A 25,070-nucleotide genomic window follows, 5' to 3' on the forward strand; every position below is an offset into this window, starting at 1 on the left:
ACGCCGGGTGATACGCCAGTTGGCGATGACGAATATAGGTTTCCAATGTGCCTTCTCTGCGATGTCGCCAAACACGGATGCGAACATCATGATGCTCTAAGCAGATCCTGGATTCATCCGAAAAAATTACGTTTTGCCATTCGTGCACCCAGGTTCGTCGTCGAGTACACCATCGCAGGCGCTCCTGTCTGTGATGCAGCGTCAAGGGTAACCACAGCGATGGTCTCAGAGCCGATAGTCCATGCTACTGCAAACTCGTCGAACTGTTCGTGCAGATGGTTGTTGTCTTGCAAACGTGCACATCTGTTGACTCAGGGGTCGAGACGTGGCTGCACGATCCGTTACAGCCATGCGGATAAGATGCCTGTGAACTGGACTGCTAGTGATACGAGGCCGTTGGGATCCAGCACGGCGTTCCGTATTTTGCAAACATTCATTGTATCTCGACCAACACGAGCAGCAATGTCGCGGTATGATAAACCGCAATCGCGATAGGCTACAATCCGACCTTTATCAAAGTCGAAAATGTGATGGTACGCATTTCTCCTCCTTAAACGAGGCATCACAACAACGTTTTACCAGGCAACGCCGATCAACTCCTGTTTGTGTATCAGAAATCGGTTGGAAACTTTCCTCGTGTGAGCACGTTGTAGGTGTCGCCACCGGCACCAACCTTCTGTGAATGCTCTGAAAAGCTAATCATTTGCATATCACAGCATCTTCTTCCTGTCGGTTAAATTTCGGATCTGTAGCACTTCATCTTCGTGGTGTAGCAATTTTAATGGCCAACAGTGTAATTTGTTGCCTACTGTACACAATGTGTAATGTATAGGGCTAGTTCAATATCACATTGCTTGGATGAGTGCGTCTGCACAAGTCCGTCTGCACGCACCGCTTCTCAGCGGCGGTGTATGCCTGCCAGTCCGTCGTGTGTTCGAGTTTTTGGAAGGGGCGGAGGAAGAGGGGAGACGCATCGTGCTATGCTTACCCCAACTGGCAGACACGGAGAGCCGCTGACGCTATTGCAAGTGCAGTAGTCTACTTACTCAGCATCACTCAACATAACAGAAGTGCTGGTATGCGAGTGTTGCTGGGAGTAACAGATAGTAGCAAATATTTGTGACTGTCCTCGGATTAGTTCTGTGGGAATTGGCAGGTATGGCGGATGATGATTTTATAGGTGCCTTGTCTTAAGATTCTGTGGCACAATTGTTTCGACATTAGCTGAGTGATTGGAATGACAGAAGTGACCCTGTGCGGTTGAACACGTTTGGTGCTTTGTGTGTTCCTACAGAAGGGCGTGGTGCACGGCATCCTGCTGGCGCACAAGTACATGGGCAAGCAGAACGGCGGCGCCGGCGGTCTGGTGGTCAACGTGTCGTCCGTGGCGGGCCTCGACGCCTACCCCCATACGCCTATCTACTGCGGCACCAAGCACGCCGTGTGTGCCATGACGCGCTCCTACGGGGTGAGTACCGATTCAGGCGCCGTTACCTGAAGCACTTCTAATGTCCAGCATATGTGCAAGTTGTGAGTGTGAAGAGTTTTGACATTTACTTTGCAAGAATCTCAAAGGCACCGTTAAGAAATTTCACCGTACTGCTATGTGTGCTCAGCCTGCCACATTCAAACATTTTACAGTTAAGGTGGCCATGTTTTCTATGGTGTGTCTAGGAACTCTGCATACTCGGTTGGCTTGACAAACAATCAAACAACTAGTATAAATGAGTTATAACAAGACATATACAATAGTTAACTTTGAGTCAGTCTTCTTCAGAATAGACAAACACAGGTAATACTTCTGGTCCCAGCGACTGCTACTAACAAAAGTCTAGTCAACTGAACTGTAGTGACTGCTGATCTCTAACTGAGTTACACAGAGATTCTAATGAACAGGCTACAATGCATCGGCTAATGAAGTGGCTAACATTGAAGCTGCTATCGAAGTGGGTTGCAACCAGTCGGTCACGGCGCTTATGTCCTTTTCTTCTCGGGGCCCTTGCTGTTGCGTTGTCGTCCTGAAGGGAGGTCGGTCAGCATGCTATTGGCTGACCTCTTCTCACAGCCATCTGTCGTGCTCGACTGGTGTGCCGGCGCTGACTTTACACTGTATCATTTCCCCCCCCCCCCCCAAAAAAAAAAGACGTCGGACCGGCACCGTATATTTAACACAATAGCGATGAGGAGGGGGAGGGGGGGAGAAGCAGAGTCGTTGATGCTCTGATGGATCGGAAGTTGTGGCTGGAGGGGAAATCAGACCCTGCCATCTCGCCTTCGCTCTGATGGAAACGTCCCGTGGAACCACAAAAAGGGTACGCGTCCTTCTCCTGGGGCCCGTAACCAGATGTAGAAGGCGTCGGCTGCTGCGGGGTGGCGGGGTCTAGCTCCAATGGTAGGACGAGAGGATGCGAAGGCTCCGTCTCCATGCAGTCTTCTCGCGGTGTCGTGAAGACACCCTCTGGCGGCTGCTGTGGCCGCGCTGTCCTCAGGATCCGTGAATCTGGGGTAAGAGATCCAGGATCACCGTGCACATGACAGAGGCGAGGTTGTGAGACGTCCGCTAAGCGCTCTGGGCAGAACAGGTGATCAGGATTGTTGAAAGGTCCAAATAAGGTTGGGGTCACTTTCACCTTAAAATTGTAATTCATTGTAATTTAATAACAAATTTACAACCAAAGCGGCACATAGCCTAACATTTAGAACTACGAGTTTCAAAATGCAACACTTTCATGGCTGAAGGAATTTTAAAAATCAACAAGATAAAAATGCAGCTAAATGCAAATAAAATAATTAAAAATATATATTTCAGAACTAGGTGGAAAGCCTCAAGACAAAAGTAAAAAAAAATGGCTCTGAGCACTATGGGACTTAACATCTGTGGTCATCAGTCCCCTAAGAACCTATAACTACTTAAACCTAACTATCCTAAGGACATCACACACGTCAGGATTCGAACCTACGACCGTAGCAGTCCCGCGGTTCCGGACTGAGCGCCTGAACCGCTAGACCACCGCGGTCGGCCAAGGCAAAGTTAGATAGAACAAACATATGCAAGGTGTAATACAAACGGCTGAAAGCCACAATTAAATTTCAAAATGTTTTAAAACCATAAGGTCTTGGGGTTTAAGCTTGAAAGGTAATTTTAATAACAAGATTCCAAGGCTGAAGGCCAACAATTAATTTTCCAAAACTTAAAAAAAATATAACCATAAGCCTTAAATTTTAAGTAGCTGAAACTGGACGAAAAGAAAAGATAACACAACGGCGACAACCTTTTTAGCAAATATCCAGTTGCTGGAATTGAAACTTACATAAACACAGTAAAACGAAGAATTTTTCTTTTATCATTGCCTATGATTATAAACAGACAATTAAACACCGGTGAGAAAGACAGTAAAGACAACAGCACTCAGAAGCCTGCTGGGAGATTGGTCTGCCCTCGTTCACTTAGGTGAGACAGGTGGTGAGCCCAACTACATTTGATCCGTCGGAACCCAACCAACGGACAGCCACAGACCAACCGACACAACGACTTGCTGCCATCAGTCGGTACATGGGAATTCAAACACAAAATGTTACGGGCCTGACTAACTACAATCAAATATGTATATGTAATAAGCTGTCGGCCATGGATGTGTGTGACGTACTTAGGTTAGTTAGGTTTAAGTAGTTCTAAGTTATAGGGGACTGATGACCTTAGAAGTTAAGTCCCATAATGGTCAGAGCCATTTGAACCATTTTATTAAGCTGTCAAAACTACACACCGTGTTGGACAGCGACAACAGGTGAGGAAAGGACACTGCCTGAAATTACATTAGTGCCCAGGGCAGGTAACCGGAACACTAATGGCCACAAGGCAGAAAATTCCGCTGGTGCATTTGGATTGTAGTCAACCAATATAGTTAGTTCCACTGCAGGGCGGCTAAATTTCAGCAATACAAACAGTCGGTGTTGCTCACAGGGAAACCTCCCCAACAGCGAACCACCGAAACGAACCACCAAAACACGAATAGACATGGCTTGGGTACTTGAAACCATTACTCAGCTTTGACGTCCTGGGTCGGTGAATCACGAAGCTCGTAGCGATCGGAGAGCTCCACACACGCTCCGACACTGCACAGGGACCGCCAGCGGAACCAGCCGACTGCACCGCGCGGAGATAACTTCCTTGGTCCTGAGCAACCGACCGACTGCCCACTGGCCCGTCCACGACTGCTGCTCCGTCGCGACTGCACTGCTGCTGCGTCTCCCACTCACTTCCGCACGACGGCGGGAGTACTAGCTCGGACCTAACCATGCAGAGGAAACACGCTCACTGGCTAAACAACATCCCTGCACCAGGATAGGACTAAGTTCCACAAGATGGTAGCTGAAGGGGCCCAGAAGCGCTCGGAGAACTAGTTACATGTCGCCCGATGAGACGACCGACCTCTCAGAGCGAGTACGCCGACAACATTTAAAATAACTTGTCAAGGAAAATAACGCCAACTACACACACAACCTGATAAACACTTGCACGAAGACCTGAACGATACCCGTCAGTAACTAAGCACGCGCGAAGACAAATTGGGAGTCGACACACACGCACGCACGCACGCACGCACGCACGCACGCACGCACACGCACTCCAACCCGACTGCAGGTCAGGACTGCGCTCCACACGTGTTCCAACTGACTGGCAGACCCGAACTCGCCTACGACAGACAACGACCGGGAAGTAATAGCAGTTGAGCAAAGATATTACGAGAGGGGATATATCGATACGCGCTGCTAGCAACGGTCACAGTCAGGCAAAGCAGCAACTCAGTGACAGTAGTAATTTAAATTAACGTAGTGAGGTGTAAGTACGTTAAAAACAGGGTGTAAAATACATGATGGCGGGAATACGAGACACGCACGGCTCAAGTTGATTGTGATCTCGGCGCTGCAATCCGTCTGGGCTTGAAATGAGATACATGCAAGCACCAAGTCGACGGACGATTTCGCCTCGCGCCCACTGTCTGCTGCCGCTAAAAACCCTGAAACACACAATATCATGCGGCGCGAAGCGATACTTGCGGCCTTCCTTCGGCGCCCATTGCTGAGGAGTGTGAAGCAGGTGGAGCAGTGTCCAATGGCGGCGGCCCTGAAACAATTCCGCCGTCGATGGTCCATCTCGTGGGTGAGAACGATAGGAGACGAGTAACAGTTGCAGTGCTTGGTCGCTTGTGTGTGGTGTGCAAATTTTGGCCATCTGCTGCTTGAAGGTTCTGACATAACGTTTCTCTTCGCCCTTTGACTGTGGATGAAACGGTGCACTTCTTAGACGCTGTATGGCACTTGTAATGGTCGCCTAGTCGTAGATATTGCTAATTGCTGTAATCGCACTATTTCACTCCCATTTACGGAGCTTGTTAGCACCTGATGTTAGGTTGGCACCATTAAAATGCATTGTAGTAATCGCTGCTGCTTGCTGGATCGCTGCTGTGTCTCGATGTTGATGCTGGCTCTAAATATGGTTGTCTAGGGGTAAAAAGATCAAGTCCCGTGTTTTTGATGTGCTTTTGATGATAAATAACGAGCGAAACCCACAAATATTTAAACTTCAAATATTTCTCTGGTGGCCATCTTAATTCCACTGTCCACCAAAGACAATGACACAACACAAAGTAGTACTTCTTTTACATGTTCTATGCATTGTTTATCCACCTCAAACAATAACACACATAGTACACACTTTACCAAACCGACATTCCGACTGCGCCCTCAACCCTTCTTGCTGCTTGTATTTATAACCTTGTCAAAGAACTACTAAAAAGAGATATAGTTTATAAGTCACATGTACATCTGTTATCATAATATGTGCAGAAAAGTTATTAATTTACTTCGAGTGACATAATTTATCATGCTATTAAAATGACAGATTTGTTGACTTGACAGAATAATGTTTTGTTACAAAAAGGCCGTTTTTTATAAGTTTATCAATTGACTTCTCTAATTTGCATAAATAAGTAAATAACATGAATTATTAAGAATTACATTGGTTTTCGTCTAAAATAGGATTGATTACGTGAATACTGAGTGAAAACAGTCCTAGTGAACAAATAGGTTTCACTGGGTGATTTTTATTTAAGGAGATCCAAAATACGCCAGTTGGTCACTAGTTTTCGTACTTCGTATTAATTATTTAAGATGAACTTAGTGTTTTTACATCATGACATTTGCTGTATCAGTGATCAAGCGATATTAACTTTTGTGTGGGTCAGTTATTCAGTATAATTTAATGGATTCACTGTTTATGGAGACATGTTGTGCAATCATTGGTAACATACACAATAACTTTTCTATAATCATAAATACTCGTTAAACTGGTTGAATTTGAAGGGTATCGCATCCTTCGGTAAAGTAAAGCCTTTAATACACTCCTGGAAATTGAAATAAGAACACCGTGAATTCATTGTCCCAGGAAGGGGAAACTTTATTGACACATTCCTGGGGTCAGATACATCACATGATCACACTGACAGAACCACAGGCACATAGACACAGGCAACAGAGCATGCACAATGTCGGCACTAGTACAGTGTATATCCACCTTTCGCAGCAATGCAGGCTGCTATTCTCCCATGGAGACGATCGTAGAGATGCTGGATGTAGTCCTGTGGAACGGTTTGCCATGCCATTTCCACCTGGCGCCTCAGTTGGACCAGCGTTCGTGCTGGACGATCGTAGAGATGCTGGATGTAGTCCTGTGGAACGGTTTGCCATGCCATTTCCACCTGGCGCCTCAGTTGGACCAGCGTTCGTGCTGGACGTGCAGACCGCGTGAGACGACGCTTCATCCAGTCCCAAACATGCTCAATGGGGGACAGATCCGGAGATCTTGCTGGCCAGGGTAGTTGACTTACACCTTCTAGAGCACGTTGGGTGGCACGGGATACATGCGGACGTGCATTGTCCTGTTGGAACAGCAAGTTCCCTTGCCGGTCTAGGAATGGTAGAACGATGGGTTCGATGACGGTTTGGATGTACCGAGCACAATTCAGTGTCCCCTCGACGATCACCAGACGTGTACGGCCAGTGTAGGAGATCGCTCCCCACACCATGATGCCGGGTGTTGGCCCTGTGTGCCTCGGTCGTATGCAGTCCTGATTGTGGCGCTCACCTGCACGGCGCCAAACACGCATACGACCATCATTGGCACCAAGGCAGAAGCGACTCTCATCGCTGAAGACGACACGTCTCCTTTCGTCCCTCCATTCACGCCCGTCGCGACACCACTGGAGGCGGGCTGCACGATGTTGGGGCGTGAGCGGAAGACGGCCTAACGGTGTGCGGGACCGTAGCCCAGCTTCATGGAGACGGTTGCGAATGGTCCTCGCCGATACCCCAGGAGCAACAGTGTCCCAAATTTGCTGGGAAGTGGCGGTGCGGTCCCCTACGGCACTGCGTAGGATCCTACGGTCTTGGCGTGCATCCGTGCGTCGCTGCGGTCCGGTCCCAGGTCGACGGGCACGTGCACCTTCCGCCGACCACTGGCGACAACATCGATGTACTGTGGAGACCTCACGCCCCACGTGTTGAGCAATTCGGCGGTACGTCCACCCGGCCTCCCGCATGCCTACAATACGCCCTCGCTCAAAGTCCGTCAACTGCACATACGGTTCACGTCCACACTGTCGAGGCATGCTACCAATGTTAAAGACTGCGATGGAGCTCCGTATGTCACGGCAAACTGGCTAACACTGACGGCGGCGGTGCACAAATGCTGCGCAGCTAGCGCCATTCGACGGCCAACACCGCGGTTCCTGGTGTGTCCGCTGCGCCGTGCGTGTGATCATTGCTTGTACAGCCCTCTCGCAGTGTCCGGAGCAAGTATGGTGGGTCTGACACACCGGTGTCAATGTGTTCTTTTTTCCACTTCCAGGAGTGTAGATTCCGTTACACACAGCATTCACAAAATGTTTCAAATTCATTTGAAGTCAGCTAGGGCTCCGACACTGTGACTTCAGGAAAACCTTCGAGGCAAAAAATAGACAACGCCAGAACTGTGCTACGTGACGTTGTCGAGTTCATTAGCATACCAAAAGGAAACCTACGATGAGAGCGTACCGCAGTCAACCAACGAATGTTCCAGGAAGGACCCGCAAAGTCTATGTGCACACATTGTCATGGCGTTTGCGGACTGATTTTCCGCTCTTGCGTGGCACTGTGCGTCATCTGAGGGTATCCATACACTGCCGGGTAAAGTGGCGACACGCTGACTGTTTCGTACGAACAGTCCCCCCGTGTCCTTGCAACACTTCTTTTCTCAAGACCTTAGGGCTCAACACATGCGTTTTTCCACTGTCATTTTGAAGAAGAATCACACCTTGCTATACAGTGGGTCTATGCTGACGTGCAAAGTATCGGCGCACTACAGAGTTCTTTAAGCTATGGAATGAACGAGGCCAAGATGAGCGAATGTATTTTAGCAAAATGTTCAGATCTGAGTCAGCTTCCGTGGCCTGTGCAGTTTCCCTATACTTCAGAGGAGAGGACTGAAGCAATTCAGAATCGTGAGCATCGATGTGACAAGATACAGCAGAAGCGTCAAAATCGGTTATCAGGGCCAATCGGAAGACGTGAAACTGCGTCCGCTTTACCATGTTAAGCTGTCGGGCGATACACAATCTCGTACTGGTATTGAGACAGCAAAAAATGCATCTTTGCAATTTTTGGGCAGTTCTACATCTACATACATTCTCCACAATCCACCATACGGTGCGTGGCGGAGGGTACCTCGTACCACAACTAGCACTTTCTCTCCATGTTCCACTCCCAAACAGAACGAGGGAAAAATGACTGCCTATGAGCCTCTGTACGACCCCTAATCTCTCTTATCTTTGTGGTCTTTCCGCGAAATGTAACTTGGCAGCAGTAAAATTGTACTCCAATCAGCCTCAAATGCTGGTTCTCTAAATCTCCTCAGTAGCGATTCACGAAAAGAACGCCTCCTTTCCTCTAGAGACACCCACCCGAGTTTCTGAAGCATTTCCGTAACTCTCGCGTGATGACCAAACCTACCAGTAACAAATCTAGCAGCCCGCCTCTGAATTGCTTCTATGTCCTCCCTCAATCCGACCTGATAGATCCCAAACGGTCGAGCAGTACTCAAGAATAGGTCGTATAAGTGTTTTATAAGCGGCTCCTTTACAGATGAACCACATCTTCCCAAAATTCTACCAATGAACCGAAGACGACTATCCGCCTTCCCCATAACTGCAATTACATGCTTGTCCCACTCCATATCGCTCTGCAATGTTACGCCCAAATATTTAATCGACGTGACTGTATCAAGCCTTCCCGTACACCACAGCATCATCAGCAAACAGCCGCACATTGCTATCCACCCTATCCAAAAGATCATTTATGTTGACAGAAAACAACAGCGGACCTACCACACTTCCCTGGGGCACTCCAGATGATACCCGCACCTACGATGAACACTCACCATCGAGGACAACGTACTGGGTTCTGTTACTTAAGAAGCCTTCGAGCCACTCACATACTTGGGAACCAATCCCATATGCTCGTACCTTAGTTAGGAGTCTGCAGTGGGGCACCGAGTCAAATGCTTTCCGTAAGTCAAGGAATATGGCATCCGTCTGATACCCTTCATCCATGGTTCGCAAGATATCATGTGAAAAAAGGGCGAGTTGCGTTTCGTAGAAGCGATGCTTTCTAAAGCCGTGTTGATGCATGGGCAGCAACTTCTCTACCTCAAGGAAATTCATTATATTCGAACTGAGAATATGTTCGAGAATCTTGCAACAAACCGATGTTAAGGATATTGGTCTGTAATTTTGAGGATCCGTCCTTCTACCCTTCTTCTATACAGGCGTCACCTGCGCTTTTTTCCAGTCGCTCGGGACTTTACATTGGGCAAGAGATTCGCGATAAATGCAGGCTAAGTAAGGAGCCAATGCAGTAGAGTACTCTCTGTAAAACCGAATTGGAATCTCATCAGGACCGGGCGATTTATTTATTTTCAACCCATTCAGCTGCTTCACACCCCCAGAGATGTCTATCACTACGTCCTCCACACGGGAATCTGTACGAGACTTAAACGGCGGTATGTTTGTACGATCCTCCTGCGTGAAACATTTCTCAAATGCTAAATTTAAAATTTCAGCTTTCGTTTTGCTGTCTTCCTTTGCCAGGCCAGACTGATCAGTGAGTGACTGAATGGAAGCCTTTGACCCGCTTACCGATTTTAGGTAAGACCAAAATGTCCTTGGGTTTTCAGCAAGATCTTTTGATAAGGTATTACGGTGGTAGTGGTTGAATGCTTCGCGCATCGCTCTTTTTGCACCAGCACGAATCTTTACTTACTTTTACCTGTCCTCATTCTCCCGATCTTTCTTGTACCGCGAGTGCAACTGCCTTTGCCTCCTGAGCATTCTCCGAATTGCGCTGTTAAACCACTGTGGGTCTTTTCCGTCCGTAACCGACTTCTTCGGCACATACTTTAAAATTTGCCCATAATTCTTCCACGTCCATCGTACTGGAAGTAAATGAAGTCGATTCATTTACTAAGTGGGATGCTTATCTGCTCTTTCTAGTAAGAATACTCTCCTAGCGTTCTTGACCGACTTTTTAACTTTTGTAACCACAGTCGTAATGACAGCATCATGATCACTAATCCCTGCCTCAACACTGACACCGCGGATGAGGTCTGGTCTGTTCGTGGCTACCAGATCTAAAATATTTCCATTAGTCGTTGGCTGTCGACTTAGCTGCTCAAGGCAGTTTTCGGAAAATGTGTTCAAAAGTAATTCACACGACGGCTTGTCTGTACCACCTGTAATGAATCCATAGACATCCCAGTCTATACTAGGTAGGTTGAAGTCGCCTCCGACTAATATAGCATGATCCGGGTACTTCCGCGATACAGAATGTAGACACCCTTTGAAGGATTCGTACAGGAACCGGCTTCATCGGATGAAACGCAGACTGCAGTGGCTTGTGATCTGTTACTAAGTAGAGTTTTCTGCCCTACAAATAGTGGTGGAATTTGGTGACACTATACATAATAGCCAAAGATTCTTTTTCAATTCGTGAATAGTTTCACTGAGCTTTGGACAACACTTTTGATGCGAAAGCAATAGGTCTGTCGACATCACCAATTCTGTGCGAAAAGACTGCATCGATTCCGTAAAAGGAAGTGTCAACTTGCAATACTACCGGTTTTTCAGGATCAAAATGAACTAAGCATCGATCACTGAGCAAAGCATCTTTAAGTTTTTGAAAAGCTACTTGGCACTCATCTGTCCATACAAAGATTCTTGCGATCCAAGCGATACAATGAATTTGTGCAGTATTTGTGCAGTATTCAGTATGAACCGAATATAATAGTTCATTTTCCTTAAAACTAATTGCAATTCTGTGATATCTTGAGGAAGAGGCAAGTCTCGAATGGCTAACAAATGCGACTGCAGAGGATGTACGCCTTGAATGGCTATGAAATGACCAAGACATTGCAACTGTGGTTTTAAAAAAATCTCAATTGTCCAGTCTACACTTCAGTCCTGCTTCAGATAACACACGAAACAAAGCACGTAAATTTTCAGTATGTTCTTCAGATGTGCAGCCTGCTACGACAATATCGTCCAAATAGTTGGAACAGTTTGGCAGTTGTGCAGTTAGTTGTTCCAAATACCGTTGGAAAATGGCGGTTGCGCAAGCACTGCCAAAAGGCGAACTCAAATATTTGAACAAGTCACTCACTTTTTATGATTCTTCATCAAGCGGTATTTGAAGATAAGCGTCACTCGATTCAATTTTTTGAAACCAGGTCCTGGCGCCTAATTTGTAAGATCCTCTGTGTGTGCCAATGGATAAGTATCAATTACAGTTTATGAGTTGACTGTAGACTTAGTCAACACAGAGCTGAATGCGACCTGAATGTATGGGGAGCAAAACCAGTGGACTTGGCCACTGATTAGCTGATATGGGCGCAATAACTGCGCTATCTTGCAATTCTTTAAGTTCAGCAGCGACTTTGTCCCGTAACGCAATGGGAACAGTTGTTGCTCGCCAAAATATCGGTTGAGCATTTTCTGTCAGCGTAATATGTGCAACAAAATTGTTAAATTGTTAGCTTTGCCTGAACCTTCAGAAAAGAGTTCCGGGAAATCTTTCAGCTGTCTTTTGCATTGAATGCAGGCACTGACAACACATTGTCCTGAGTGTTAAAGCGAAACAAAGCAAACGAATCAAGACCAAATATGTTCTCAGAATCGCGTGATTGTAGCACAGCGAAAGTCACTCTTCGCATATGCGAGCGATACGTGGCAGGCAAAGTACATATTCCGAGAATGGGAAAGTCTTGTCCATTATAAGCCAGTCAATTGCGTGCTAGTTTTGGACAGGCATGGGGAGCCTAGCTGTTCATATGTGTGACGATTCAGCACTGCAACAGAAGCACCCATGTTCAACCAAAATTTCTCATGTTTTTTCTCTTAAGATGCAAATGAACAAGTTGGACTGGCGTAGCACTGAAGGAACTGTTTGGTTGCTAGTTTTGCTACTGCCTGCAGCAGGCTTTGAATACACTGCATTGATGAGATGGGCCTTGCGAATAGATTTTAATGAGCGGACAGAATTCTTATTTTGTTCTGTTGCAAACTTACGTATTGAACGTGACCTTTCTTGCCACAAGTGTAACACTGAGCTTGCCTGGACGGGCAATCTTGGCGTTTGTGCCGCGAATAGTGGTGGTAGCGTATTCGAAGACGGCAAAGCCACTGTTCAAACAGCGCACATGGTATAGGACTGGTTTTGTGAGAATGAGTATGAATTGTGGCATCGTTTCTGGCCGCCAGTCACCAGATCTCAATATCATTCTGCCTTTGTGACTTCCTTTGGACAGAAGCATGCGTAATGACTATCCACGTCTGGTATACGATTCCCTCGAAAGCTGTACAGGGCCTGTGTTTATCTATTCCGAGACGACTGGATGCTATTTTTGCAAGTTTTATACACTGTACTAGGTGTGGTAATGCGTCGTGTTTTTGGAATTCTCGTACTTTTGCCCACCCTCCTGTACATCAACTCGTGGTACTGGATGATTGGTGTGCAACTTGATCCAAGAGACTGGAAGTTGTAACACCATTGACAGTTATAACGATATGTGTACGTAATACGTATACATAAACATACAGTTATAAATGTCCCCGTTTGTAGTCGCTAATTATAACAATATGTTTACTTTTGTGCTGTAACATATAGCTATAATCAGCGCTGGAAATACATTTGCGAACGCCGACCGTGTGCGGCTGTTTCCTGTTGGATCGTCTGATCAGTCGGAAGTTGCATTACAGAGGAGAGTAAATGCCTATTCAAAACATAATTATTTTCGGATAGCTCAACATGAATTTCCTAAGGGACCGTAGTTTATCATGCATTTACCAGTAGAACATGGCGCGGAGAAAATATTTCGCCACATGCAACTTCCTCCTGATCTCGACGAAAGAATTCGTGACTGTGAACTCTCTATTTGGCAGAAACATAAAGGAAATTAAATTATTTCGTAAGGAAGTGAGACATAGTCTATATTAAATAAACAGTCCATACACCAGTTCCATTTAACTCTGAATTTATGGCAATTAATAGATGAACTTACACTGCAATGAAGGATTTAACATGGATGCCGTTTTGACTCGCACTTCTCTTCTCGTAATGAAAATAATTTCTTTGACGTTTTCACATACACGTCGCACAATAAATCTACTGCTATGCAGTATTGCACTTTCAGTATTGCACTTTCACTTTACACTAAAATAATATTATTTTTAACGATAATAATACGGCGGCAAGACATGCGCGTCTGACACTAGTTACAAGAGAAAAATGAGTAACTGTTCATCGAGAATATCTCGTACATAAAAAAAAGTGTAAAAGTATTCTTCTTCTGTCAGTTTTTCGCGCCGCGGTTTTCAAAGTCAATAACTCACTGCATTTCTGACGCCGCTTCGTCAATAAACAAGTTATGTCACAGGTCGTTCACCTTTTACATTCTCGCAACATTATTTGCTAACTGTAGCTGTTGCCGAGCGACTGCTCGATTAGTGAATGATTTAAAATGATAATGCAATCACATAATGTTACATAGTGTGCATGACTGCACAGGAGGTTGGGCCTGCGACATGTTGTATCGTGTTCCAGGACGAGCTGCACGTGAACCAGACGGGCGTGAGGATGGTGGCGCTGTGCCCGGGGCCCACGGACACGCCGCTGGCGAGAAACGTCCACCTCTACTGCCTACACGACTACATCAGGCAGCCGCTGCTCGACGCCATAGCCACCTTGGGTTCCCTCTGCACGTACGTAACACTTCGTTATTCAATTTTGTTGGCGTTTGTGGTACTTGACGAAGCGAGCGCCATGTTACATTGATAGAAAGTCTGATTTTGCCATTAAACATACATTAGCGTGTACAAAGTACTTGTTGATATGGTCTCCAGTTGCGGGTGAAATTTTTCATCTGTGAGTAGCAACTGCAACCGATATCCACGTGTATCTGTTAACTGTACTCAAGCTTTGGTCTCCCTCTAACAGTTGTTTACCTCCATCCATTCCTCCATTTCACATCAGGCGATGACCCCTCATGGTGCGACAGGCTGTAAAACACTGTCCATGGCATACAAACCTCAATACCACACCGTTACTTGGTTACTGATGGAAAGGCTCCTTCGTGCTGGACACCGAGCAATGAGGCCCTATGGGATTCACGTGGATGACTGCCTTTAGATGTGTGTTGCTGGTTTTAACGTTTTACTCCAAGATTGGAGCAGGTCTGCACCTTGGCTCCTACACAGGCCCAGAATTATTTGACGCATTTTAAGAAAGATTACACTCCAGATTTTAAGTTTTAATACCTTTTCTTCTTTTTTAGATAGGCATCGCGGTTTTAAAGTTGTGTACACAGAAGGTTCCCAACAAAGGAACTCCCTTGGCTGTTTGGTCACATTTCCCATTTGAGTTTTCAAGACCCGCCTTCCCCGTCACTATAATGTATTTTCCACAGAAGGTCACGTGGCGGTGAAGGCGCTATAGCTGATGAACCTTTTTCAGGGCAACCAATTTCTCATCTGCTCCTATTACCTTAGTGCTATAGCTGATGAACCTTTTTCAGGGCAACCAATTTCTCATCTGCTCCTATTACCTTAGTGCTCTACAATCGCTGAAACACACGTAACCAGATGAGAAAATGCTCCACCTCATACGTGACCAACTGTAGGTCGTACAGCATCAGGGTAAGATGTAATAGTGCTGAGCACCGTGGCACATGGAAATTCAGGGAAATGAATACGCAGACAAAACCGTTAAGGAGGCCTGCACGGAATGTGACATTACACAGTGCCCCATTCCCCTGCAAGCTGTCCGTTTGATGGCGCTTGGAGATCCATGCAATTGTGGGAGGAGTAGTGCAGGAAGAGTAGCCGTGTCACTGACAAGTGTTGTGTACACGCGAGCCTTGACGTAATTCCACGAAAAGAAGTCGGTAGCGTCACATCTGCAGGGCGCAGAGGATATGCGATGGGACCATCACGACCAGGTTCCTGTCAGGAAACGCGTCACTCAGCACACCCACACCTTGGATCTCCAATGCGGGGTTGCGCCGTCAAACGGGAAAACGATACATTGCCGCAGCTCATCGACCTTTGGCAGCGAAAACCATTGGAGCATGCCTAAGTAAACTTTTCCGATACCATTTTCTCCGTGAAGGAAAATGGTCTAACCTATCATGAATTAGGACACACCAAACACTAATCTATCTGTTCACGTGAGTTGCGTGCGTTTCCAGAGCCCCAAATCCGGACGCTGTGACGATTCAAATGTTTAGAAATGTGAAACGTTGCTTCATTTGGGAACAGGAACTTTTCCAGGTACTCATTGTCAGCCTCTGTAGGGACCAGCATGGAACACGCTAATACGTACCGCAGAGAACGAGCGTTTGGCTACTACGCTTGGAGCATTTGGATTTTGTAAGTAACTGCTCTTGTAATAGTTACCGGACAACTGATCGTGCTTTCCGCAAATCGCGTTCAACACCTCTCTAAAGTTCTCGAACCGTCTCATTATGCTTGTTTCTGCCCATGGTGTCTTCCCATGCTGGTGTTGATAATTATGTAGTATCGTACTCACAGACATGGATTCGGCGCACCAGATGACACATGTACCTTATCCTGGTCTGTCGCCTATTTGATGCATTCCAAGTCACATCTGCAAGAAATTGCACAGGAGAACACATTTGATAGTTCGTAAACGTTTTAAAGCAAATCACGTTTCTCTGTCTCTAATAGTTTCCAAGCCATGATTTTTTAAAAAATGGCAATGGGAGTTCCACCCCCCCCCCCTCCCTCCCACCATGAGCCATGGATCTTGCTGTTGGTGGGGAGGCTTACATGCCTCAGCGATACAGATAACTGTACTGTAGGTGCAACCACAATAGAGGGGTAACTGTTGAGAGGCCAGACAAACGTGTGGTTCATGAAGAGGGGCGGCAGCCTTTTCAGTAGTTGCAGGGGCAACAGTCTGTATGACTGATTTGGCCTTGTAACATCAACCAAAACGGCCTTGCTGTGCTAGCACTGCGAATGTCTGAAAGGAAAGGGACACTACAGCTGTATTTTTTCCCAACGGCATGCAGCTTTACTGTAAGGTGATACACTCCTGGAAATGGAAAAAAGAACACATTGACACCGGTGTGTCAGACCCACCATACTTGCTCCGGACATTGCGAGAGGGCTGTACAAGCAATGATCACACGCACGGCACAGCGGACACACCAGGAACCGCGGTGTTGGCCGTCGAATGGCGCTAGCTGCGCAGCATTTGTGCACCGCCGCCGTCAGTGTCAGCCAGTTTGCCGTGGCATACGGAGCTCCATCGCAGTCTTTAACACTGGTAGCATGCCGCGACAGCGTGGACGTGAACCGTATGTGCAGTTGACGGACTTTGAGCGAGGGCGTATAGTGGGCATGCGGGAGGCCGGGTGGACGTACCGCCGAATTGCTCAACACGTGGGGCGTGAAGTCTCCACAGTACATCGATGTTGTCGCCAGTGGTCGGCGGAAGGTGCACGTGCCCGTCGACCTGGCACCGGACCGCAGCGACGCACGGATGCACGCAAGACCGTAGGATCCTACGCAGTGTCGTAGGGGACCGCACCGCCACTTCCCAGCAAATTAGGGACACTGTTGCTCCTGGGGTATCGGCGAGGACCATTCGCAACCGTCTCCATGAAGCTGGGCTACGGTCCCGCACACCGTTAGGCCGTCTTCCGCTCACGCCCCAACATCGTGCAGCCCGCCTCCAGTGGTGTCGCGACAGGCGTGAATGGAGGGACGAATGGAGACGTGTCGTCTTCAGCGATGAGAGTCGCTTCTGCCTTGGTGCCAATGATGGTCGTATGCGTGTTTGGCGCCGTGCAGGTGAGCGCCACAATCAGGACTGCATACGACCGAGGCACACAGGGCCAACACCCGGCATCATGGTGTGGGGAGCGATCTCCTACACTGGCCGTACGCCTCTGGTGATCGTCGAGGGGACACTGAATAGTGCTCGGTACATCCAAACCGTCATCGAACCCATCGTTCTACCATTCCTAGACCGGCAAGGGAACTTGCTGTTCCAACAGGACAATGCACGTCCGCATGTATCCCGTGCCACCCAACGTGCTCTAGAAGGTGTAAGCCAGCTACCCTGGCCAGCAAGATCTCCGGATCTGTCCCCCATTGAGCATGTTTGGGACTGGATGAAGCGTCGTCTCACGCGGTCTGCACGTCCAGCACAAACGCTGGTCCAACTGAGGCGCCAGGTGGAAATGGCATGGCAAGCCGTTCCACAGGACTACATCCAGCATGTCTACGATCGTCTCCATGGGAGAATAGCAGCCTGCATTGCTGCGAATGGTGGATGTACACTGTACTAGTGCCGACATTGTGCATGCCCTGTTGCCTGTGTCTATGTGCCTGTGGTTCTGTCAGTGTGATCATGTGATGTATCTGATCCCAGGAATGTGTCAATAAAGTTTCCCCTTCCTGGGACAATGAATTCACGGTGTTCTTATTTCAATTTCCAGGAGTGTATTGTGATGACATCTTCTTCGGTAAAGTAGTCCCCCAATCGGACCTACGAGTGGATATTACTCAGGTGGGCGTCGTTATCAGGAGAAACAAAACTGCTGCTCTACAGATCGGAGCGTGGAATACCAGGTCCCTTAATCGGGCAGATAGATTAAAAAATCTCAAGAAGGGAAATGGATAGGTTAAAGTTAGAAAAAGTGGGAATTAGTGAAGATCGGTGGTCAGATGAAAACAAGGTTATAAATACAAAATCAAACGGGGGTAACGCAGGAACAGGGATAATCTGTTATGAACAGCATAGTGCACGCATTATTGCAGCCAAGATAGACACGAAGACCACACCCACCACAGTAGTACAAGTTTATATGCCAACTAGCTCTGCAGATGGAGGAGATTGAGGGAAATGTATGATGAAATAAAATAAATTATTCAGGTTGTTAAGGGAGCTACAAAGTTTAGTCATTGGGTACTGGAATTCGACAGTAGGAAAAGGGAGAGAAGGAAAAGTATTAGGTAAATATGGACTAAGGGAAAGGAATGAAAGAGGAAGCTGCCTGGTAGAATTTTGCACAAAGCTAATTTAATCATTGGTAACACTTTCTTAAAGAATCATGAGGGAAGGTTGTATACATGGAAGAGACCTGGAGACAGCGGAAGATTTCCGATTGATTATACAATAGTTATTCAGAGATTTAGGAACCAGATTTTAAATTGTAAGACGTCTCCAAGGGCAGATATGGATTCTGACCACTAAAACTGAAGAAACTGCAAAAACGCAGAAATTTAACGAGATGGGACATGGATAAACTGAAAGAAAAAAGGTTTTAGGTGGTTTTGGAGGTACGATTGACAAGAACAAAGGAAAGGAATAGACTAGAAGAAGAATGGGTACGTAGCTTTGAGAAATGAAGTAGTGAAGGCAGCAGAGGATCAACTAGGTAAGAAAAGACGAGAGCTAGTAGAAATCCTTGGGTAACGGAGGAGATATTGAATTTAATTGATGAAAGGAGAAAATATAAAAATTTAATAAATGATGTGAGCGAAAGGGAATACAAACATCTCAAAAAAGAAATCGACAATAAGTACAAAATAGCTAAGTAGGAATGGCTAGAGGTCAAATGTAAGGATGAAGAAGCATGTATACTGCCTACATGAAAATTAAAGAGCCTTTGGAGAAAAGAACTACTTGTAAGAATATTAAGAGCTCAGATAGGAAACCAGTCCTAAGCAAAGAAGGGAAAGCAGAAAGGTGGAATGAGTATACAGGGGGTTACAAAAAGGTACGGCCAAACTTTCAGGAAACATTCCTCACACACAAATAAAGAAAATATGTTATGTGGACATGCGTCCGGAAGCGCTTAATTTCCATGTTAGAGCTCATTTTAGTTTCTTCAGTATGTACTGTACTTCCTCGATTCACCACCATGATTTCATACGGGATACTCTACCTGTGCTGCTAGAACATGTGCCTTTACAAGTACGACACAACATGTGATTCATGCACGATGGAGCTCCTGCACATTTCAGTCGAAGTGTTCGTACGCTTCTCAACAACAGATTCGATGACCGATGGATTGGTAGAGGCGGACGAATTCCATGGCCTCCACGCTCTCCTGACCTTAACACTCTTGACTTTCATTTATGGGGGCATTTTAAAGCTCTTGTCTACGCAACCCCGGTACCAAATGTAAAGACTCTTCGTGCTCTTATTGTGGACGGCTGTGACACAATACGCCATTCTCCTGGGCTGCATCAGCGCATCAGGGATTCCATGCGACGGAGGGTGGATGGATGTATCCTCACTAACGGAGGACATTTTGAACGTTTCCTGTAACAAATTGTTTGAAGTCACGCTGGTACGTTCTGTTGCTGTGTGTTTCCAGTCCATGATTAATGTGATTTGAAGACAAGTAATAAAATGAGCTCTAACATGGAAAGTAAGCGTTTCCGGACACATGTCCACATAACATCTTTTCTTTCTTTGTGTGTGAGGAATGTTTCCTGAAAGTTTGGCCGTACCTTTTTGTAACCCCCTGTATAGAGGTTCTATACAAGGGAGGTGTACTTGAGGGCAATATTTTGAAATTGCAAGAGAACGTAGAGGAAGATGAGAAGAGAGATATGATACTGCGTGAAGAATTTGACAACGCACTGTACGACTTAGGTCGAAACAAGGCCCCAGTAGTAGACAGCATTCCATTACAATTATTGATAGCCTAGGGAGAGCTAGCCATGACAAAACTCTTACATCCGTGAGCAAGATATGAGGCAGTCGACATACCCTCAGACTTCTTAAAGCATGTCATGTTCCCAATTCCAAAGATAGCATTTTGCTGACAGGTGTGAAAATTACCGAAATATCAGTTTAAAAGCTTCGGCTACAAAACACTAATACGAATTCTTTACAGAAGACTGGAAAATCTGGTGGATGCCGACCTTGGGGAAGATCGGCTTGGAATCCCGACAAATGTAGGAACAAGTTTCGTCTCGTAGAAGTTAGGTTATGGAAAGGCAAACCCACGTTTACAGCATTTGTGGACTTAGAGAAAGCCTTTGACAATATAGACTAGAACACTCTTTCAAATTCTAAGGCTTGCTGCGATAAAATAAAGGGGGCAGAAGATTATTTACAGTTTGTACAGAAACCAGATGGCAATTATAAGAGTCAGTGGGCACAAAAGGGAAGCAGTGGTTGAGCAGGAAGTGAGACAAGAGTGTACCCTATCCCCGATGTTATTCAATCTGTATATTCAGCAAGCAGAAAAAGAAACAAAGGAAAAAGTTTGAGCGGGAATTAGTCCAGGGAGAGGAAACAAAAACTTTGAGGTTTGCCAATGACGTGTGAATTCTGTCGGAGACAGCAAAGGACTTGGAAGAGCAGTTGAATGGAACGGACAGTGTGTTGAAAGGGGGATGTGAGATGAACACCAACAAAAGCAAAACGAGGGTAATAGAATGTAGTTGAATTAAAACAGGTGATGCTGTGGGAACTAGATTAGGAAATGAGACACTTAAAGTAATAGATGAGTTTTGCTGTTTGGGAAGCAAAATCGCGGATGATGGGTGAAATAGGGAGGATATAAAACGTAAAATGGCAATGGCATGAAAAGCGTTTATGAAGAAGAAAAATTAGTTAACATGGAGAATAGATTTGAGTGCCAGGAGCTCCTTTCTGAAAATTTTTGTATGGAGTGTAGACACATATGGAAGAGAAACATGGACGATAAACAGTTTAGACAAGAAGAGATCAGAAGCTTATGTAATATGGGGCTACGGAAGAATACTGACGATTAGGCTACGGAAGAATACTGACGATTAGGCTACAGAAGAATACTGACGATTAGATGTATCCATAATGTAACAAATGAGGAGGTACTGAATACGATTGGGGAGAAGAGAAATTTGTGAGAGAAACTGACTAAAAGAAGGGATCGGTTGGTAGTACACATTCTGAGGCATCAAGAGATCACCAGTTAAGTACTGGAGGGAAGTGGGGGAGGGGGGTGGTGGGAAAAATCGCAGAGGGAGACCATGGGATGAATACAGTAAGCAGATTCAGGGGGATGTAGGTTGCCATAGTTACTCAAAGATGAAACGGCTTGCTCAGGATAGAGTATCAAGGAGAGCTGCATCAAACCAGTCTTTGGACTGAAAACAACAACAACTATGAGACTTTACGGACACCCTGTATAACATGTACAAGAGTGACGGGCGACAATAAGAAAACCAACAAAGAAATGGTTTGCCTTCTCTCCCTTACTCTTCAACCTCTGTGTTGATGAAGCAATTGGGATGAAAATTCTACTGAGCACAGAATATGGATTGAGAGCAAACTAAAGAAAGACTAAAATAATGAGGAGTAGCAGGGACATGAATGGCGATAAATCTAACATCGTAACTGGGGACCACAGTGCGCACACATTTAGGATTACTGCTACCTTGGAAGTAAAATAGTAAAAGTAAATAATGACTAACTTCCTTGGGGGATTGGTTTCAGTACATGGACTATTACCTTTGTGTTTTGCACTAAAACACGAACTAACATACACACATCAAAAAAAGTTTTGTATCACCCCGATTCCCAGAATTCCTGAAGATAGATGTTCACTTTGGATATTGTATCACAGAGACAGTCCCTTTGACGTTCAGAGATGTCACTAAAACTGCCCAAAGATGTAAACAACCATGCATGAGTAGCGCCTATTAGACGGACCGACAGTCGATCAGTTCCAGTCAAAAAATGGTTCAAATGGCTCTGAGCACTATGGGACTTAACATCTATGGTCTTCAGTCCCCTAGAACTTAGAACTACTTAAACCTAACTAACCTAAGGACATCACACACATACATGCCCGAGGCAGGTTTCGAACCTGCGACCGTAGCAGTCGCGCGGCTCCGGACTTAGCGCCTAGAACCGCTAGACCACCGCGGCCGGCAGTTCGTCATTCCACCACGACGGAGATGCTCGTGTTGTTTGTAGTTCAACCATGCCTAGGCGGTCAATACCGCGGATCGATCGCGTCCGCATTGTTACTTTGTGCCAGGAAGGGCTCTCAACATGGGAAGTGTGCAGACATTTCGGAGTGAACCAAAGCGATATTGTTCAGACATAGAGGAGATACAGGAAATGTCCATGACATGGCTCGCTTCAGCCGCCCAGTGGGCTACTATTACAGTGGATGACCGCAGCAGCCTATGGATTATGGCTCGGAGGAACTCTGACAGCAATAGTGCTTTTCGTGCAGTGTTGCGACACAAACTGTGCGCAATAGGATGCATGATACGCAGCTTCACTCCCGACGTCCATGGCGAGGTTCATCTTTGCCACCACACCAGGCAGCACGATACAGATGGGCCCACCAACATGCTGAATAGACCGCTCAGGATTGGCGTCACGTTCTCTTCACCGATGAGTGTCGCACATGCCTTCAACCAGACAATCGACGGAGACGCGTTTGGAGGCAACGTGGTCAGGCTGAACACCTTAGACACACTGTCCACTGTCCAGCGAGTGCTGCAAGGTGGAGGTTCCCTGGTGTTTTGGGGTGGCATAATATGGGACCGACGTACGCCGCTGATGGTCATGGAAGGCGCCAAAACGGATGTACGATATGTGAATGCCATCCTCCGACCGATACTGGCGAGGCATTCGTCTTCATGGACGACAATTCGCGCCTCCATAGTGCACATCTTGTGAATGACTTCCTTCAGGACAACGACACCGCTCGACTAGAGTGGCCAGCATGTTCTGCGGACATGAATCCCATCAAACATGCCTGAGGTAGATTGAAAAGGGCTGTTTATGGACGACTTGACCCGCCAACCACTCTGAGGAATCTACGCCGAATCGCCATGGTGGAGTGGGACAATCTGGACCAACAGTGCCTTGATGAACTTATGGGTAGTATGCAACGACAAATACAGGCATACAGCAATGCAGAAGGTACCGGTGTGTACAACAATCTGGACTCGCTGTATGGTGGTACAAAATGCAATGTGTGGTTTTCATGAGCAATAAAAATGAAGGAAATGATGTTTATGTTGATCTCTATTCCAATTTTCTGTACAGGTTCCGGAACTCTCGGATCCGAGGTGATGCAAAACTTTTTTCGATATTTGTGTTTTATCCAGTTTACTTCATTAGTCCACCCCAGTTAGGTTTTTTAAAACTAACATTTAGATGGTGAGTTTCCCATCTCTAAATGTAACCTGATGCACCCTAACCAGAAACGCAGGCCAAAAATTATATACATAAGATATGAAATAAATTGTTATAAGCAGTAGTATGCCACGTGCTGTGCTGTGATTATTGGTCATCTTTGTCCATTATATATAGTTATACTGCACTTGGCGGTAGCACATAGCTAACCTTCATGTATTGCTGATTACTGCTATCTCACTTCTGAAGCATAGACTCTACAGCAATAAAATACGAGTAATTCCACTGGTAATTCCCATCTAGCACTTAATTTCATGTGGAGGTTGGAGTTACAGATATTGTTACTTATTGTGCTATGCTCTTTTGGAACAATGTAAATGAAGTGCGTATGTTGTCTTCACAGGCCTGAATTCATCGCTGAAGGGTTGATGACTGCCGTCCGGGAGGGCAAATCAGGGTCTGTCTGGATGGCCGACAACAGCAAGATCAAGGAGATCGTCTATGAGCGGCTCGTCCAATAAGGACTGTTCTGCATGCCGTTATGTACACGTCACATTATCATGAATAAAGTATACCTGATTCGAGTGATGACTTATACAGTAATAAGATTTACTCTAAATGGTTGCCACCCACTAGACAATTCCCTTTGTGGGAATCGTTTCCTACAATGCGAAACGGTGTTTGAGATTAAACTCAGTCACAAAGATTATTCTTTCAAATGCACAGTCTTTTGAGGCTGAGGTCAATTTCCATAAAATTATTGGCTGTAGCCCACGACATCTCGAAAAATGATATTTCAGGGTTTTGGCCAGTATTTCAAGCTGCCATCATAATATGAAACAATGAGTAATATGTGCAATAAATTACTGAAACAGTACTTCAGATAATGTTGGAAGATAAGATATTGTTAATACGTGGGGAGAAATTACTAAGGGATCACTCATAGTGTTGAATTTTGAGCCCGCTCCTATTTATTACAAGTGTGAATCACCTTAAACTTTATATTCATCAGGCAGAATTGGTACTTTCTGCAGACGATACCCGCGTTATAATTATGTCATATGACATATAGTATGACAAATTTTCGATTTCGGCCACAGCAACAACCTTTTGGGACTCCATTAATAAAGAATCCGGAGAAATAGTCATTGCGGAAAATCTAATGAACGTTGATACTGGTTACCAACTGAATAACGTGTTGAATCCCGTCACCTCCGAAATTTGTTCGAGACGAAGACGCCAGAAGACGTCGATAGCTGCGGACAAGGACAATACCCACGGCAGCTGAGCCTTGCAGT

General features: G+C 46.0%; 1 protein-coding gene across 2 annotated transcripts in view; it reads left to right on the plus strand.

The window, feature by feature from the left end:
• The window catches only part of LOC126354460 (15-hydroxyprostaglandin dehydrogenase [NAD(+)]-like), a 191,337-nt gene extending 166,970 nt beyond the window's left edge, over positions 1-24,367 (plus strand). The window contains exons 5-7 of one of the 2 annotated variants that reach the window (XM_050004158.1): positions 1,295-1,468; positions 14,188-14,345; positions 24,176-24,367. In XM_050004158.1, the coding sequence (XP_049860115.1) occupies positions 1,295-1,468; positions 14,188-14,345; positions 24,176-24,293 (450 nt within the window). In that variant the 3' untranslated portion in view covers positions 24,294-24,367. The remainder of the gene's footprint in view (positions 1-1,294; positions 1,469-14,187; positions 14,346-24,175) is intronic. The other variant, XM_050004156.1, reaches the window with a different exon arrangement.
• Positions 24,368-25,070: the final 703 nt, after the last annotated feature.

Source organism: Schistocerca gregaria, chromosome 3 (genome assembly GCF_023897955.1).
Source record: "Schistocerca gregaria isolate iqSchGreg1 chromosome 3, iqSchGreg1.2, whole genome shotgun sequence".
Taxonomy (NCBI): domain Eukaryota; kingdom Metazoa; phylum Arthropoda; class Insecta; order Orthoptera; family Acrididae; genus Schistocerca; species Schistocerca gregaria.